At 42.2% G+C, this 16,665-nt stretch overlaps 1 protein-coding gene across 1 annotated transcript in view; it reads left to right on the plus strand.

The window, feature by feature from the left end:
- Window positions 1-16,665, plus strand: part of LOC144380048 (uncharacterized) — a 353,400-nt gene that overhangs the window by 283,628 nt on the left and 53,107 nt on the right. Inside the window, exon 4 of the mRNA XM_078061530.1 lies at window positions 6,765-6,812. Coding sequence (XP_077917656.1) covers window positions 6,765-6,812 — 48 coding nt within the window. The remainder of the gene's footprint in view (window positions 1-6,764; window positions 6,813-16,665) is intronic.

The raw sequence follows: 16,665 nt of genomic DNA on the forward strand, positions 1-16,665 counted from the left end.
GTTCAGGCAGTCTGTGGAGCTGTCAAATAGAAGGGACCTGTGGTCCTGCTCCCAGGGTGTCAGGCACCTCAGGTCTCACAGTGAGTGAGAAAAAAAAGGGTTTTACAGGCTGTTGTCTAAAAATATTCACTGTCTAGGGTGCCTGGGTGGTTCAGTATGTTAAGCGTCTGCCTTTAGCTCAGGTCATGATACTGGAGTCCTGGGATCGAGTCCCGAGTTGGGCTCCTTGCTCAGTGGGGAATCTGCTTCTCCCTCTGCTCTTCACCCCACTCATGCTCTCGCTCTCACTCACTCTCGAATAAATAAATACAATCTTTTTTTAAAAATAAAAATATTCACTGTCTATGCAATCTACGTATTACAAGTTTGATGACCATGTTGTAAAGTGTTTTCAACTCCTTTTGTCTTAATATACATTTTTTAAAGGCTTGGTGTACCAACTTAGGTTAGTGAAGAGCTAGATGCCCCAAGGACATCATGTGCACTGTGAGAACAAAGTACTAGCAATACTGTTTACCCTTTGACCACACTATTCCCAGTTTCTGCTCCAACAGGTTTTATTTATCTTAAGATTAAAGCAAATCACCAGTGGACATATAGTTATTGCTTTATGGTGAAGTACAGACACATAAGCCAGAGGCATCAGTGGATTCTGTCACCTTTGAAAAATGACTTATTTTTTTTATGTGCTTTGTTTTTCACTCATGGGTAACCTGATAACATTTCAGAGCCTGAAATCCTTCCCTAAGCTAAAATAACCTGTTGAATGTAAGTGTAAACCAAGTCTAGGCTAGAAGAGCAGAGTTATTTTTTTTTCTAAAAGTTCCTTGAATCTGGAAACATGTCTGGTCACACTATTGCAATATGGAAAAATAAATCATAATTAGATTTCACTGAGTCGCAAATGACCCTGAAATTGACTAACTGTATTACATTAGAGAAATCAAAGGCTCATAAATACACTGATTAATACATCTACTCTAGGCTCTGTGCCATCCTTAGTCAATCATGGTGCTCCTCCACTGGGCCTCAGAATCCTTCTTAACACAGAACAACAGGAGAAGAAGCCTAAATGTCATTTCTGGTTCTCACTGAGTTAAAGCAACCACACCATTTGCCATTTTGCCAGCGAAGCAAATGCTAAGTTCATCTCTTTAGTGTAAGTTGTGAGTTTTATGCTTGGTTAACTTAATATTGGCAGTTCAAGGGTTGATTTCAGAAGTTTGGTGATACTTGCTTTCTAGGTTTCTTTTTCAAAGAAATAATCTATTTTTCATTTATTATGCCTCTATCCTACCATAACTTATTTCCTTCTCTTTCTTTATAATAGTTCAAAGCAAAAATAATATTGTTTACAAGGTAGGAAAACTCCTAACAGCAGAGAAATGTGCAATCAGATAAATGAAACTGTCTTATTTTCCATAAAATGAACTTAGTGGCTCTGGTCCCTGCTGAGCATGCTGGAAGGAGATAAGCTCTATACAGCGGCAGTGAAAGTTGTGATAACAATCAGCAAGTGATTTTTTTCCACAGTGAGGAGATTTTCAATCAGATTTCATTTGACCTTCAACACTTTGTTAGCAATGAATAATTAATAGTACTTATTACAGTAATGCCCCACTTAACTGACATTATCAGGGAATTAGATGCCCTAAATGAGTGAATTGGCCAGATAGGAAGACTTGCCCCCTTTTTGCACACACATACACACACACAAATCTTTATTATAACCATTTCTGGTCCTTAAGTTTTTTAAGTGTGTGGCAAAATTTTGTGACTTATTGACATTCTCAGAAACATAAACATTTATTCATTCTGTATATCTTAGTGAAGCTTAATATGTGCCAGGCACTATGCCAGGTGTGGGCAATATAACAGTGAATGAAGGAGACATAGTCCCTGTCCTTTTGAAGCCTGTGTTTTGGGGGAGAAGAGAGATAAGCAAGGAATCATGCTAAAGTGCTGGGACAAGAGCAGGAAAGACTTATGAACTACCCTGGACTGAGTGGCAAAATAGTTGAACTCAAACTTGGCTGAGTTCCCCAGGACTGCTGGCTGCTAAATGGCTTCTGATGGTTGTGTCTTGAGTTCTTGTGATTGATCCTGGTAATTCATCTTCTTTAAATTCAGCTATAGTTTCTTGCTGCTTGCTAAGTGTGTGGTGCTGCTCCTACTCTTTTTTGGTATCACAATAATGTACATAAAATGGTTAAACGAAGGATGGCAAATACAGGGTATATTAGTTAATCTAGCATTGCATAACAAATTACTCCAAAACTTACCAGCTGAAAAGAGCACCCATTTATCATCCTACAGTTTGTGTGGGTCAGGAATCCAGCATGCTTAGCTGGATCCTCTACTTCAGGCTCTCTGACATGGCTACATACCCTCAAGGTGTCAGCCAGGCCGGGGTCTCATTTGAAGGCAGGACTCCGTTCTTCAAGGAATATTGGACCGAGAGCATGAGTTTTTTGCCAGCTATAGTCTGGAGGCTACTCTCAGTTCCTTGTTACATGAGCCTCTCCAAAAAGGCAGCTTGCTTCATGAAAGCCATTGAGAGAGAGAATATGTTAGCAAGAACACACAGTCTTTCGAAACCTAATCACAGAAGCGATATTCTTTTACTTTTTCTGTATTCTCTTGATTCCAAGCAAGTCACTAAGTCCTGCCTACACTCAAAGGGAAGAATACCAGGAAGGGGATTACCAGGGGCCACCATAGAGGCTGCTTACCCCCATATACCAAGAATATTATCATCATTCTTCCCAGGGCCATAGCAAACCTTACTAATTAATCATGGCAATCTCAACCACTGAGCCCCAAAATGGCTCCAAAATCATATTTAATGGAGGACTCCAAGAGGCCCATTACCAGTCAGTTGGTGAGATAAGGCCAGTTTTCCTTCTCTTACTTAAACAGTAACCATCCCAAGTAATTGTTGTGGGGAAAATATGTAGGTCAAGAATCTGGACAGAGATGGGGGGCAGTAGTTAGAAGCAGATCTACAACATGACAAAACAATAGCCATCATTTGTCAAGTCAATGGGAAGGAAGCAAAGCCTGCAGCAGAAATCGACTGACATAGACTTAACAGACAAATATTTCACAGTAAGGACCTTGAATGGAGAAATACATATCACAGCAGGCAAGAGCTCAAATGAGATCAGATCATATTATGGTTGGACACACAGAAGAAGAATCTGGTCCTGATCAGGACAGAGGTTATCCCCTTGGCTACACTGAATAAGAGTCTCATCATCTTTTTCAATGAACAAATACCAAAGACACCATGGCCTAGCCTCACGTTTCTTTCTTATGCCTGTCTCAGATTTGGGGGTTTTCCACTATATCTATGGTAGTGTTACTCAACCTTCCTTCACACACCCTCCCTTTGCATAAACATAAAAATCTCATTATCCATCTGCAAAGAATGTCTCTGCTCCCTTCTTCGACAAATCACACACATATTTCTCCATGCTTTATTCCCATTACAAAGTGAGGACCTCCTCATTCTTCAGGAATCTTTTTGTTTGTCCTCACCAGCTCTGGACTCCTTAAGCTTCATCTCTGTCTATGGGGATTCCAAAAAAAAATTAGTGATTTTCAAACAACGAGATCACAGCCCCCCCAGGAGAATAAAAAAAAAAAATAATAAGATTTTATTTATTTATTTGAGAAAGAGAGAAAGCACAAGCGGGGGGAAGGTGCAGAGGGAGAGGGAGAAGCAGGCTCCCCGCTGAGCAGGGAGCCTGACGTGGGACTCAATCCCAGGACCCTGAGATCATGACCTGAGGTGAAGGCAGATGCCTAACCAACTGAGCCACCCAGGTGCCCCTAAAGTTTTTTAATGTTTTATTTTTTAAAGTTTCAAACATTCAGAAAAACTTCAGTAATAGTACAATGATTTCCTGCCTACTCTTCACTCAGTCTCTTCATATTTCCCTTATTACCCTCTTAATATGTATACTTACATTTGTTTTCCTGAACCATTTAAAAGTAACTTGCAGAGGGGTGCCTGGGTGACTCAGTTGGTTAAGCGTTCGACTCTTGATTTTGACTCAAGTCATGATCTCAGGGTTGTGGGATTGAGCCCCACAATGGGCTCAGTGCTCAGTGTGGAGTCTGCTTGAGATTCTCTCTCTCTCCCTGCCCCTCCCCTAGTTCTCTCTCTCTCTCTCTCTCAAATACATAAATAAAATCTTCTAAAAATTTTTTTAAAAATAAAAATAACTTGCAGAGGTGATACCCGTTACCCCTTAATATTCCGGTGTATGTTTCCTAAAACCAAGGGTCCTTACCTCCATAGCCATAGTACAACCATGAGACAAAAATAGCTTCTAATCTGCACATTTCCTTAGCATTTCACTAATGATCCCAATAAGGTACTTCATAGGTCAGATCCAACCCCAGTCACATGTGGCATTTAGTTGTCAAGTCCCTTCAGGTCCCTTCCTTCTAGAACATCCCTCAATTTGGGTTTATCTAAATGTTTCCCCATGATCAGATTCAGGTTTTGCTTTTGAGGCAGAGCTATCAGAGAAATGATGGTATGTTTTCCTCAGTGCCTGCTCTCAGTAGGTACCCAGATATAGTGTCTGTCCATATAAAGTGTCTGCCAGTTTCCTCACTGTAAAGTTAATTTATAAGTATTTTGTACTTGGGAATTAATGAGTGATTCATTCATGCTTTGCGGGGAGACAACTTGAGACCCTATAACTTCCCTTCACCACTTCTCGCCTCCATTGATGATTCTTGTCTGAATCTATTATTACCCTGATAGTTTTGCCACAAAGAATTTTTAAGGCTGACTTTGGCATGAATGGTTTTAAAGGAATTTCCAGATTGTCAGCTCCTCTCTAGATGATGCTCAAACTGTGGCTGTGGCATGCTGCTTCTCCTTCTAGGGCCTCCAACTGCATAACTTGAGGGCACACTTCCTGCAGGCTACTGCAGACACAAAGGGAAGGGTGCCCCGGGGGTGGTGCCTCAGGCTCCAGCTGGTCCCCTCTCTGACTTCCCTTTCACAGCTGCCTCCTTCCCCTTTTACAAAAGAAAGGCCCACCTCTCACCCATCCAGAAGCTTACTGTGGCTCAGTCCCCCAGGCTAAAAACAATCCAGGACTCCAAACAAAGGAGTGATTCAGAATCTAGCTGTTAGTGTTGAGAAAGTGAATGATTCTAATGATTGGGTTACAAATCCTTTTCAACTCTTTGCTTTCAACAAAATTGAAGAAGGATCTGATGGAGTTGTCAGTTAGTAGATCATTAAAAATAATTTTTGATGATAGATCACCATACGATTTTTGGCAAATACCCCAGAAGAGTTTGAAGAATTGAGTGATGTTGCTATAAGGAAACTCTTTCCTTTCCCACTACTTATGTGAACAAAGTTTGGCTGTACTTATAAGTATGATTAAAAGAAAAAAAGGGAATAAAACTGATGCTGAACCCTGTCTCATTTGCACAATCAGAAATATTCAGGAGTTAATAGGAGGGAAAATTCCCATTCATCTCGTTTAAGATACAGACTTCCGATAAGATTTTAAGATTTTACTTCCCATGTTTCATAATGATTTATCCAAATGTATAATGTATTTGTTGTGTTGAGCAATTAAGTACAAATACAAATAGTCATAATGACAATCAACACAGAAGAAATTGTTTAACATTTAGGGCATCAAATTCACAGAAAATATTAAAGATTTCAAAGTTTAACTTTGTACAGAAACTTGATGCAGAAAATTGTGACAAGAGAGATCGATAAAAAGCCTTTCAAACGTTAAAATACATTACATTGTAGTAAATTCTGTGCAGGAACTAAAATGGAACCAGCAAATAGAGCAAAGTGTCAAATCTCTTTACTATTAACCTTCTGTATGAATTGAAGAGTGAATAAGACTGATTTTATTTTACAGCATCAACATTAAAATGTGCTAGAAATTGCACAACTATATAAAACTTTATGACAAAATATCGTAGCCCTCCATTTTAGAATGTAAGGAATAAATAATTTTTCAAAAACATTCTGGGAGCCACATGAGCAACAGGGTTGGAAGAACATTGCTAAGGAAGAACCTCTCCCTCTGTGTGTATTATGTATTACCCACGGTAGTTCTCTGAGACTTTGCCTCCTGTTTTCTATGGCAAACCTTCTGCTTCCCATCCAGGGTCTGTCTCCACCTTGCTCTGGGAGCCCCACTCACCTATCACATTCGCCCAATCCCCGCCCCACTGTTGCCTCACCCCCAAGTCAAAGACCAGCTCGCCCCTTGGCGGGAAAGGCTCCGGACCATCTCCATAGCTTATCAAATTAAAGATCGTCCTCTGAGTATTGCATTTTTATACCTAGATCCCTAGAACACATAGCCTCTGTCTGAGTGTAGTCAAGATCTCATATCCAAAGAGGAAAAACTTGCCCTTGGGGCGGGTGCCCGATGGTCACGACTCTGAAGGAGGGTCACCTGACTCAGGGCATGCGCATGTATCAGGCCAGCTGCAGGCTAAGTCCTCAAAAGAAAGACATCAATAGGAATTCCTAAATTGCAGGATATCCTTGGTAACCTGCAAATTCCCGGGCCTTGCCAAGAGTATAATCTAATTTGGTGAGTGTGGGAAAAGGCCCAACACAAAAAGTACAAGCCCTGCCAGGTGACTTTGTTGAGTTTTGTCCTTGTACCGAACCGTACCTTGAGCATCACTGCCTCAGAGTGTGATCTTTCATCCTGATTGAAGCTCCTCAAATCCGTTCTTTCATTTCCATTCAGGTACTCGAAATTCCAAAGGGTTCAAATGGAATCGTAAATCAGCTGAAGGTAAGTGAGCTGTCAATGTATGACATTTTTATTTTTGTAGTTTATTCCAGCCTGATTATTTCCATCGAATGACTATATATTATACTTAAAATATTACTTTTAATTGGAAGTCTAATCAAGCACAAAGACAATATTATGTAAGTTCAATTGCATTTTTAAATATTTAAGCTCCAGAGAGGTAGATGAATGGGGGAAATGAATTTACAGAAGAAGAGATATAAATGATAAGCATATTTTAATTGATCCTTTCTAATTAAATATAAACATATTACATGATAACAGTGTAACAATATGGGTGAAAGTCTATGGTAATGGTGTGGTAAAAAGAGAATGAATGAGATTAGGACTACAATTAATTCGGTCATACCTGTAAGCAATATTTTCTTTTGTACTCGTTTAGTCAATAATGCTACTTTTATAAATCTAGTTAAAGGAAATGCAAAGTTAAAGTCAAATTTGTTCACTGTCGAATTGTATAATTGTTCACTGTATAATTGTAGAATGATAGTAGCAATAAGGAGAAAACAACTGATACAAAGGATTGAGGCAAATTCACCAGCAGAATAATATACAGTTCTTTCAAATGTAATTGTCAAAACACATTTAATGTTGACAGATAATGTTCAGGACAGAATATAAAGGGATCAAAGTGTGTTAAAGGGAAGAAAGGTAGGAGAGAGGGAGGAAGCAGGGGAAGGGAGAGAATGAATCTAAAACACATATAAGTAAGAAAAAAAATAGGCCACCATGATGGTGAGATTAGGGTAACTTTTATTTTCTTACTTACATTTTCTTTAGCTTTGAAATTCTTTGCACTGCGTGCATCAGTTTTATAATCCAAAACAGTATTGCTTTAGAAACCATATTAAGTAAGTATTCCAACTTCTAAATTGCTGGTTTTGAAGAAAACCAGATTACATGGTCCACTGGCAGCATATTTGCACAGAGTACCATAGAACTAGTCCAGTCCCCTGTCACCAACCCACCCCCCACCCCCCACCCCCCAGTCTATGGACAGCAGCTTCACCTAGAGTTAGACCTACAGGCTGATGTCTCTCTCTCTCTCTCTCTCTCACACACACACAGACACACACATACACACAATCAGACAAGGATATTCTAGCATGTCCCTCGAGAGCCTACTTCCTTTCCTTTATTCTGAATAATTTAAATGGAACTGAAGGAAGCTATTCTTTTCCATGAGCTGATATTAAGGGGTTGAGAGTACCGTGTAATGAGTTCCTTTCATTTATCAGTATGATCATGATTAAATGTCCTCTCTTACATTATTCATCCATTCAACAAATAGTTTTGAGTGCCTCTTAGACACTCAAATAGTCACTCTGATGGAGACGAAGTGGTATTCTTTCATTCGTCTGTTTAGTCAGTAAATCATATTGCCTACAGTATTTACCCAGTGTGTGACAGACATTTCTCGAGACATTGCAAAGACAGTAGAAAACTAGGTAGCCATAGTCCCTGCCCTCAAGGAGCTCACGGTCCAGGAGGAGAGAGAGACAGTTCAACACGTAAAAATCATGACAGGGTAGCGTGGTCGGTTAAGCATCCGACTCTTGGTCAACTCAGGTCATGATCTCAAGGTCCTGGGATCAAGTCCCAAGTGGGGCTCCACGTGCAGCGTTGGAGTCTGCTTGAGATTCTCTCTCTCCCTCTCCCTCTGCCCCTCCCACTCGTGCTGTCTCTCTCTCTAAAATAAATAAAATCTTTTAAAAAAATCTTGACAGTGTGCTGTATGTAGCATGCAGGAACGCACGGTGTTGCAACAGAGACCAGCAGCGGTGCCCGACCAGATTAGGTGGTCAGGGAATGCCTGTCTAAGTAGGGATCTGGAGAATGAGTAACAGAGCAAGTCTGGCTGAGGAGTGCTGAGGAACTGTAGCTTTTTATTCCTCAGATATTTGGGGCCTGTGAAATAACAGGCACAGTGCTGGACAGTGGGTTGGGAGGAGATGAGGGTGAATAAGTGATGATCCCTGATCTCTACGACCTCAGACACTAGAGGGGTTGACAGATAAAATCATCACACAATCTCTTCAGTATGTGAGAGTCAGAAAAGGCTTCCCAGCAAAGGTGAGTCCAAAAATTAACTTTTTTTTCATCATAATTGTTTTATTTAGTGTTTGAATAGGTAAGTATATTCATATGTCAAAAAATTGCAAAAGTAAAAAGGGGTTTTCAGTGAAAATTCTCTCTCCCAACCTCTCCCCCTCATTCCCATCCAATGCCCCTCCCCAGAGACAACCGATGTCACTGGTTTCTTCTGGATACTTCCAGAGATGGTCTGTGCTGATCCAAATACATGAGTGTGTTTTGGGTTCTTTGTTTTTCCTTTTTATTATGTGAGGATCTGAGCTGAATGTTCAAGTATGAATTTTCCAGAGAAGGGGGTTTGGACAAAAGAAGAAAGAATATGGCAATGGAGGGCAAGAGAAAGACCCAGATTAGGTGCATAGGACAAGCTTTTCCATGTTGTGGAAATATAAGTGTGAGGCAGGAAGGCGGGGGAACCAGATCATGGCAAGATCTGATTGCCATGCTGCAGGGCACAGATTTAATCCAGTTGGTAGCAGGACTCCAACAAAGACTTTTAAGTCAAGAGTAACATGTGCTAATTGGTGTTTTAGGAAGAGGGTTCTAGCAGCTGGTAGATGATAGACGTCCAAGTGAGCCTTGTTCACCAAATGGAAAAGTCGAGCTTCTTTCCTTCAGCCAGTGTGAGCCAGGAAAGGTTTTTAAATAGGTGTCTGGTGGTATTAGAGGTTGTGTTAGGCAGATTGATCTATCAGCAGTGTGCTGTCCTGAAATATAGCACAGCATTAGAAGAAGAATGGAGAGAAAAATCAAGTGAGTGAGAATCTAATTGAACACCAACCCTCAGCAGAAATGTGGGCCTTTCCTCTACTTTTTAACTTTAAGGAAGAAATCTGTATTCATTACCTATTGCTGCATAACAAAGTACCCCAAAACTTGGTGGTTAAAACAGCCTACATTTATTATCTCACAGCTTGCACAGGTCAGGAATCTCAGTTGGGTTCTCTGCTTCAAGGTCACGCACCAGCTAGAATCAAGAGGTCAGTTAGGACTAGAGGTTGATCTGAAATCTTGACTGGGGAAGGATCTGCTTCCATGTTGTTGGCAGGTTCACTGAGGATTGTTGGGTTTTAGTTCCTTGACATCTGGGTCTCTCCCAGTGGCAGGCAGCTTGTTTCATGAAAACAAACAAGTCGGAATAGTGATAAGGGAATCGGCTACCAAGGTAGACGTTAGACATGTCTGCAACCTAATCTCAGAAGTGACATCCCAACACCTTTGCAGTTTCTGTTGGTTAGCAGAAAGTCACTAGGTCCAGTCCATACTCGATGGAGGGCAGGGGATTACATGCGGCATGAATCCAAAGAGGTGGGATCGTTGGGGCCGATTTAGAAGCCGCCTACCAGGGGAGCTTAATGAGAATTTTTCCTGTGAGTACTGGGAGCTAGGACAAGGCCTGGGGGGATAAAGCCAGTATTGTTCCTCGCCCATGATCTAGTCAGGAAATCATCTAGCTCTCCCCTGGCCTGCTGATTACCACCCTCATTACAATCACCGCCATGCCGCGTTCATGTTTGTCCGCTGTCTCTGATGACAACACGCCGCCCCTCTGGAAATCAGAGCATCTGGGAACATTTATATACACTCTGGACTGGGCTGCATCTCCCTGCTGCTGTCGGACACTTATGAAAGTTTCCTCACCTCTGCTTGTTGCACATACTTATGACATCAACCCACTAAAAGAAACACCTTTAACAGTAAAGATCAATGCCTAACGCATCCCTGACTTTTCAAACAGAGCAGGCTGGTTAGTTTGGTAAAGTAAGGCTTTATCAACCACAGTGGTAGACAACAGCCTTAGAGCGAGCAACTCAGGGAATGCCCAGGGGAACTTAGAGCCTGGAATGCAGGCTGTGTAAGCTTCCACTCCAAACCAAACAGACATCAGGGAAATAGAAATCACAACAGCCAACACTGTTCATGTGCACCAGCAACTGGGATAAGAACCTGACCCTTGTTACCTTGTTTTAGTTCACTAACTGGGCAAGCTCAATGCTGTTTTCCCCATTTGATAGAGGAGAAACCTGAGGCCCAGAGAGGTTAACTAGTTTGCCTGCACTCATAGCTAAGAAGTAGCAATACCAGGATTCAAACAGTTAGTTTGGTCCCTGCATTCTTAAATTGGGAACCAGCAATAATTCATCGTTAGGAACAGTCATGTTTTGTCCTGAATTACGGGGTGGCCTTATCAGCTAAGGATAATTTGGGGAAGGGGAGAGGGGCAGGCATCACCTAGAATAAATCAACTTCAAATGGAAATCAAAATATTCGTATAAATAATGGAGGAAAAAACTTTTATTAGAACTAGATCTTTAGGGGCGCTTGTGTGGCACAGATGGTTAAGTATCCGACTCTTGGTTTCAGCTCAGATAATGATCTCAGGGTCATGAGATCAAGCCCCGTGTCAGACTCCGTGCTCAGTGCAAAGTCTGCTTGAGACTCTCTCTCGCCCTTTCCCTCTGCCCCTCCCCCCTCAAATAAATAAGTCAATCTTAAAAAAAAAAAAAAAAAAACTAGATCTTTAAAAGATTTTTAATAAAGAAAAAAGTTTATTTTCTTAAAGTTAGGTCAGGAGTCAGCAAACCTTTTCTGTAAAGGGCCAGATAGTAAATATTTTTGGCTTTGTGGTCAGTAAGATCTCTGCTATAACTACAGAAGTCTCCAAGTGTGGTATAGAAGCTGCCACGGACAGGAAGTAAATGAATGAGCATAGCTGGTTCCAACAGAGGTTTATTTACAGAATCCCATGGCTGGCTAGATTTGGCCATTGAGCTGTAGTTGGCCACCCTTAATTGGGTCATAATTGTAAGGGATACTAATTCTTAGAAAAAGTAAGACTCGTGCGGGTTTTTAACATAATATTTCTGACAAAATGTGTGCTAACCCAATACAATGTCATCCCTCCCTATTTGGCTTCAGCAGTTCTATCAAAAAGAGTCAACTGTGCAAAACTAGGCTTTATCACTTTCTCGGGGTGTGCCACTATCCTTTGAGAGCCAAATAATTTTCTTTTGAAACTGTTATAACACCATCCTTCTGGATTTTCTCTTCTTCAGATGTAAATTTATCTAACTCTGCTAGATCCCTATTTCCATGTAACTGAAATAGTTTTCCAATGTCTTTTCATCAACTCTGTGAAATCCTGTCAGCAAATCCATTTGTAAGATTTGCTGTTCACTTTCAAGTTGGTTTTCATGGGGATTGTTTGTTTGCTGGGTGAGCATCCAAAGGACAGCAAAACCAGGGAACCAACTAAGACCCAGATGCTAAACAAGGAAGGATTTGAGTAAGAACTTTAAAATAGTCATATCGTTGGTTGATATTTTCCATGTTACCATGATCCCAGCTTCCCTTCACAGCTGCTACCTACAGGTTCTCAAATAATAAATATGCAGGTAATGGAGATCTTCCCCATATGATTTATCCACCATTTTTATGTGCACACTGTTCTCTTGCATTCAGTTTTTCTATTATACCATCATTTATTGAGCATCTACTTTGTATTAAGTCACTTTACTTATACAAATGTCCCTCTCCAAACTCTTACTAGCTAAGCTCAGTAACAATGACACAAATTTTCCTATAAAATCTTTGTTACCTACAATTCAGGTGCTGAATAGTTTCAGAAAACACTATATTCCTTACTATAGAAACTCACTCATTTGGTCTCATGAACCAATTCATCTTTGACTAGGAAGGGGTACTTTTGTTTTTTTACTGTTTCTGCTAGCAACTGTGAAAACTGTTTTACTGTCTCCGTCTTACAGATCCTAAGATCCTAAGAGAGCAAATAACTTGCCCCAGTTCTCCTTGCCAGTCGGCAGTGAAGTGAAATTCAGAGTCAAGTGTCACTGGCTCCGGACCCCATGGTCTTTCTTTCATGTGCCTTTCGAATATGGAATTCACGTTGATGAAAAGCCCATCTATTTACTCCCACAAAGTCAAAGCTACAGCTTCCTAAGTTCCTTAAATCACACTTTAATTAATAATGCTGATTTTACATCATGAGCAGTAACACTGCCATTTTTTTTTTAATCCCCCCATAGGGGCGCCTGGGTGGTTCAGTCAGTCGGGTATCTGGCTCTTGATTTCAACTCAGGTGGTGATCTCTGGGTGGTGAGATGGAGCTCTACATCTAGCTCCGTGCTCAGCAGGGAGTCTGCTCTCCTACTCCCTCTTCCGCTGTCCCTCCTCCCTGCACTCTCTCTGTCTCTCTCTCAAATTAATAAATCTTTAAATCCCCCCATAAATCTGAGTGTTAAAAGAAATGCGCTTAAAATGCAATCCCTCTATTTATTATTGCGCTGGTTTTCCAACTGGGGTCATGGCACAGCACCTTCAGCATCACCTGGAGATGGGGTAGGAGTGCGGATCTCGAGCCCTGTGTCAGACAATTCAGTTTATCATCTGATTCACGAGAAACTGATCAGAAACTGTGGGAATAGGGCCCATTGATCTGTATTTTAACAAATCCTCTGGGTGATGCTAATGCACACTCTAAGTTGAGAACCACTGAATTGTAGGATTAACAACAATGATCTCTGGTGATTGTTGCAATAAGAACCAGAACGGACACAGGTGCCAAAAGTCCAGATGACTTTGTGACTGTCATGAAACTCTGGTTAATGCTCTTGTTTCCCTCCTCATTCATTCATCTAACCAATAAGTACTGAGCCCCTCTGCTGGGTCATCAGATACTAAGCCAAATGCTGGGAAAGGTAGGGAAGAAAACAAATATGGCTATAGCCTCCCTCGGGTTTACATGTGGGTGACAGACCAGAAAACAGTCAATTCTAGTAGAGTGTAGTCAGTGCCATGAGAGGTCAACTCAAGGTGCTGGGGGCCAGGGGGTCATCTAACCCAGCCCTGCAAGTCAATGAAGATTTCCAGAACAAATGGCTCAAGAGGTAGGAGTCCCAAACTTTCTGAGAAGGTCTGGTGCCATGGGAGGTTGTTTGGTCTCTCCCTCGGGTCCACAGCCTGCTTGAGACAGCTTCCAATGAAATAAGGAGGGGAAACGCTCAACCTGTTGTGTCCAGCTTGTTGGAACACTTATCTCTGACATGCATTAAAAACATATGGAAGGTCACAGCTCCATGGGTTCCCTTGGTAGGGGAGCCGAACATTGGGAAAGCAAGTAAGCCTACTCCCAATCCCAACTATTGGACTCCTACTGCCAGTTTACGTAATTTCCTGTGCTTATTTCAAAATAGCCAGGAGGGCTGGAGACATCGTGAACGCCATCACTAGCCCATTTAGACCAGCAGCTGCTGCACATTCCCCTCTTTTGTGATTTAAAAAAAAAAAAAAATTAGCAGAATTTGAGAGGAAAGCATCTGTTTAGGAAAGGAATGAATAGTTTCTTAAGAGAAATCAGTTTAGATTTAACAAGCTGCCCACAGAACAGATTCCCACTTACTCATTCGGCAAACATGCTCTGCGTGCCGGACACGGAGCTAGGTGCTGGCTTGACAAGTACCAGAAGGCACCTGACTTCTAGGAGATGAGAAGACAGACGTGGAACAGGACACTGAAAAGGTGATATTTGGGTGCCTGGGTGGCTCAGTCAGTTGAGCACCTGCCTTCGGCTCAGGTCATGTTCTTGGGGTCCTGGGATGGAGTCCTGTGTCAGGCTCCCTTCTCACTGGGGAGCCTGCTTCTCCTTCTCTCCCTGCTTATGCTCTCTCTCTCTGTCAAATAAATAAATAAAATCTTTAAAAATAAATAAATAAAATTCATGCTACATACTGTGTGATTTTAAAATACACATTACATACTATATGATTCCACTGATACTACGTTCTAGAAATGAGAAAATCACAGAGATGGAGAACAAATCAGTGCTTGCAGGGGTTGGGGACAAGGCCATGAGATGGATTGAGTCTTACTATAAAAAGGTAGCGCTAGGGGTCTTTGTGGTGATGGAGCAGTCCTGTGTCTTGATTGCGGTTGTGGTTCTATGAATCTACACATGTGATATAATTGCATGGAGCTACACACACACACACACACACACACACACACACACCACAAATGTAAAGTGCATATAAAACTCGTGACATCTGAGTAAGGATGTTGGGTTATACCAATAACAATGTCTGGGTTTTGATACCATACTATGGTTATATAAATGTTACCATGGGCGGGAACTAGGTGAAGTGTATACACCTGCCCGTATTATTTTTGCAACTTCCTGTGAATCTATAAATATTTCAAAATAAATAGCTTTTTAAAAAACAATGGGCTGAATTTTGTGCCCTTCAAATTTCACATGTGGAAGCCCTAACCCGCAGTGTGAGGTTTTGGGAGATGGGGCCTTTGGGAGGGAATTAGGTTTAGGTGAGGTCATGAGGATGGGCCCCCTGATAGGACTCGTGCCCTTATTAGAAGACACTAGAGAGCGTGCTCTCCCTTTCTCTGCCACATGGGCACGCAGTGAGAAGGTGAGAAGACAGCCATCTGTAAGTCCGGAAGAGGGCTCTCACATGAACTCATTCTGGCACCCTGACCTCTGGGACTTCCAGCCTCCAGCACTGGGAGAAAATCACTCTCTGTTGCTGAAGCCCACCTAGTATGCTATTTTGTTCCGGCAGCCTTAGGTAAGACAAAGGGGGATTATTATTCATCCATTCATGGTACCATCCATTCATGGTACCCAGCAGTGATTACATATTTTGGCTGTTCCCCCTGGTCTTTGGGGACCCATGAGTGGGCCCCCGTATGGTTGTGAGAGCCACAGAGAGCCTCCCTGGGCAGAGCAGGACCCAGGGAAAGATGAAAAGACATCAGCCAGTGAGATGGACACAAAAGGGTGTGCCAGGAGGACGTATCAAGGTCGTGGAGTGAGACAGGGCACATGGAACAACGGCAAATCCCGCACAATGTGGCAGAGAGCAGAGAGGGAGGGAGAAGGCTGAGGAGATAGGCAGGGGCCAATGGCGCAGGCCTATTGAGTTAGTGACAGCATGTCCTTATGTGCCGGGGACAGCCTCGCCATATAGCCTTGGCCCTGGCACTTTCAAGGCACTAAGCTCCACATTCAGAAATTTCTTTGTCTGGATGATCATTGAAACAGTCCCCCTACATCTGAGCCACGGTAAGGATTTCACCTTATCCTGTGGACAATGGCTGATCCTTCGCAGGATTTTTAGCTGGACTCTTAGCGTCTCAGTTTGATTCTAGAAAGACCCAGCTAGCTTCGAGGATTCACGCTCTTGCTGAAAAGGGAAAATAAGCTGACCTGAAGGTATTTGCTTATTCTCCACAAAGGGAGGGGGAAAAAATGGGAGTGGAGAGAAGGCTGCCAAGGGCTTCAAAACCTAACAGAATCTTTGTGGTCAACTCCAAGCCATCACCCTCCATTGTAGTTAGGATGGCCGCACCCAGCCCCCCCCAACACACACACACACACACACACACACACACACACACCCTCCGCCCTCTGACCCCTAGCTCTCTCTCCCATCCTCCTCACCCTGCCCTCCTGCTTCCCAGACCCACCCCTAGATAAAAATCCAGCTAACAAAGAACACGGTGGAAGGGGGCGGGCAGCAAACAGGGTTTGCAAGGCAGAGCTGGGTCCTTGCTCAGGATTCAGACAGGGAACTAATGAGCTGCAAGTGTTCACTGTGGACATCCTTACAGAGTCCAGACAGTTCTGCCCCAGCCCTGCGCCAGAATTTACCCCTGCAAGACAAAGGAATCCAGGGTTACCTTTGGGATAAATGCACCAGTGTTTAAT

Source organism: Halichoerus grypus, chromosome 1 (assembly GCF_964656455.1).
Source record: "Halichoerus grypus chromosome 1, mHalGry1.hap1.1, whole genome shotgun sequence".
Classification (NCBI taxonomy): domain Eukaryota; kingdom Metazoa; phylum Chordata; class Mammalia; order Carnivora; family Phocidae; genus Halichoerus; species Halichoerus grypus.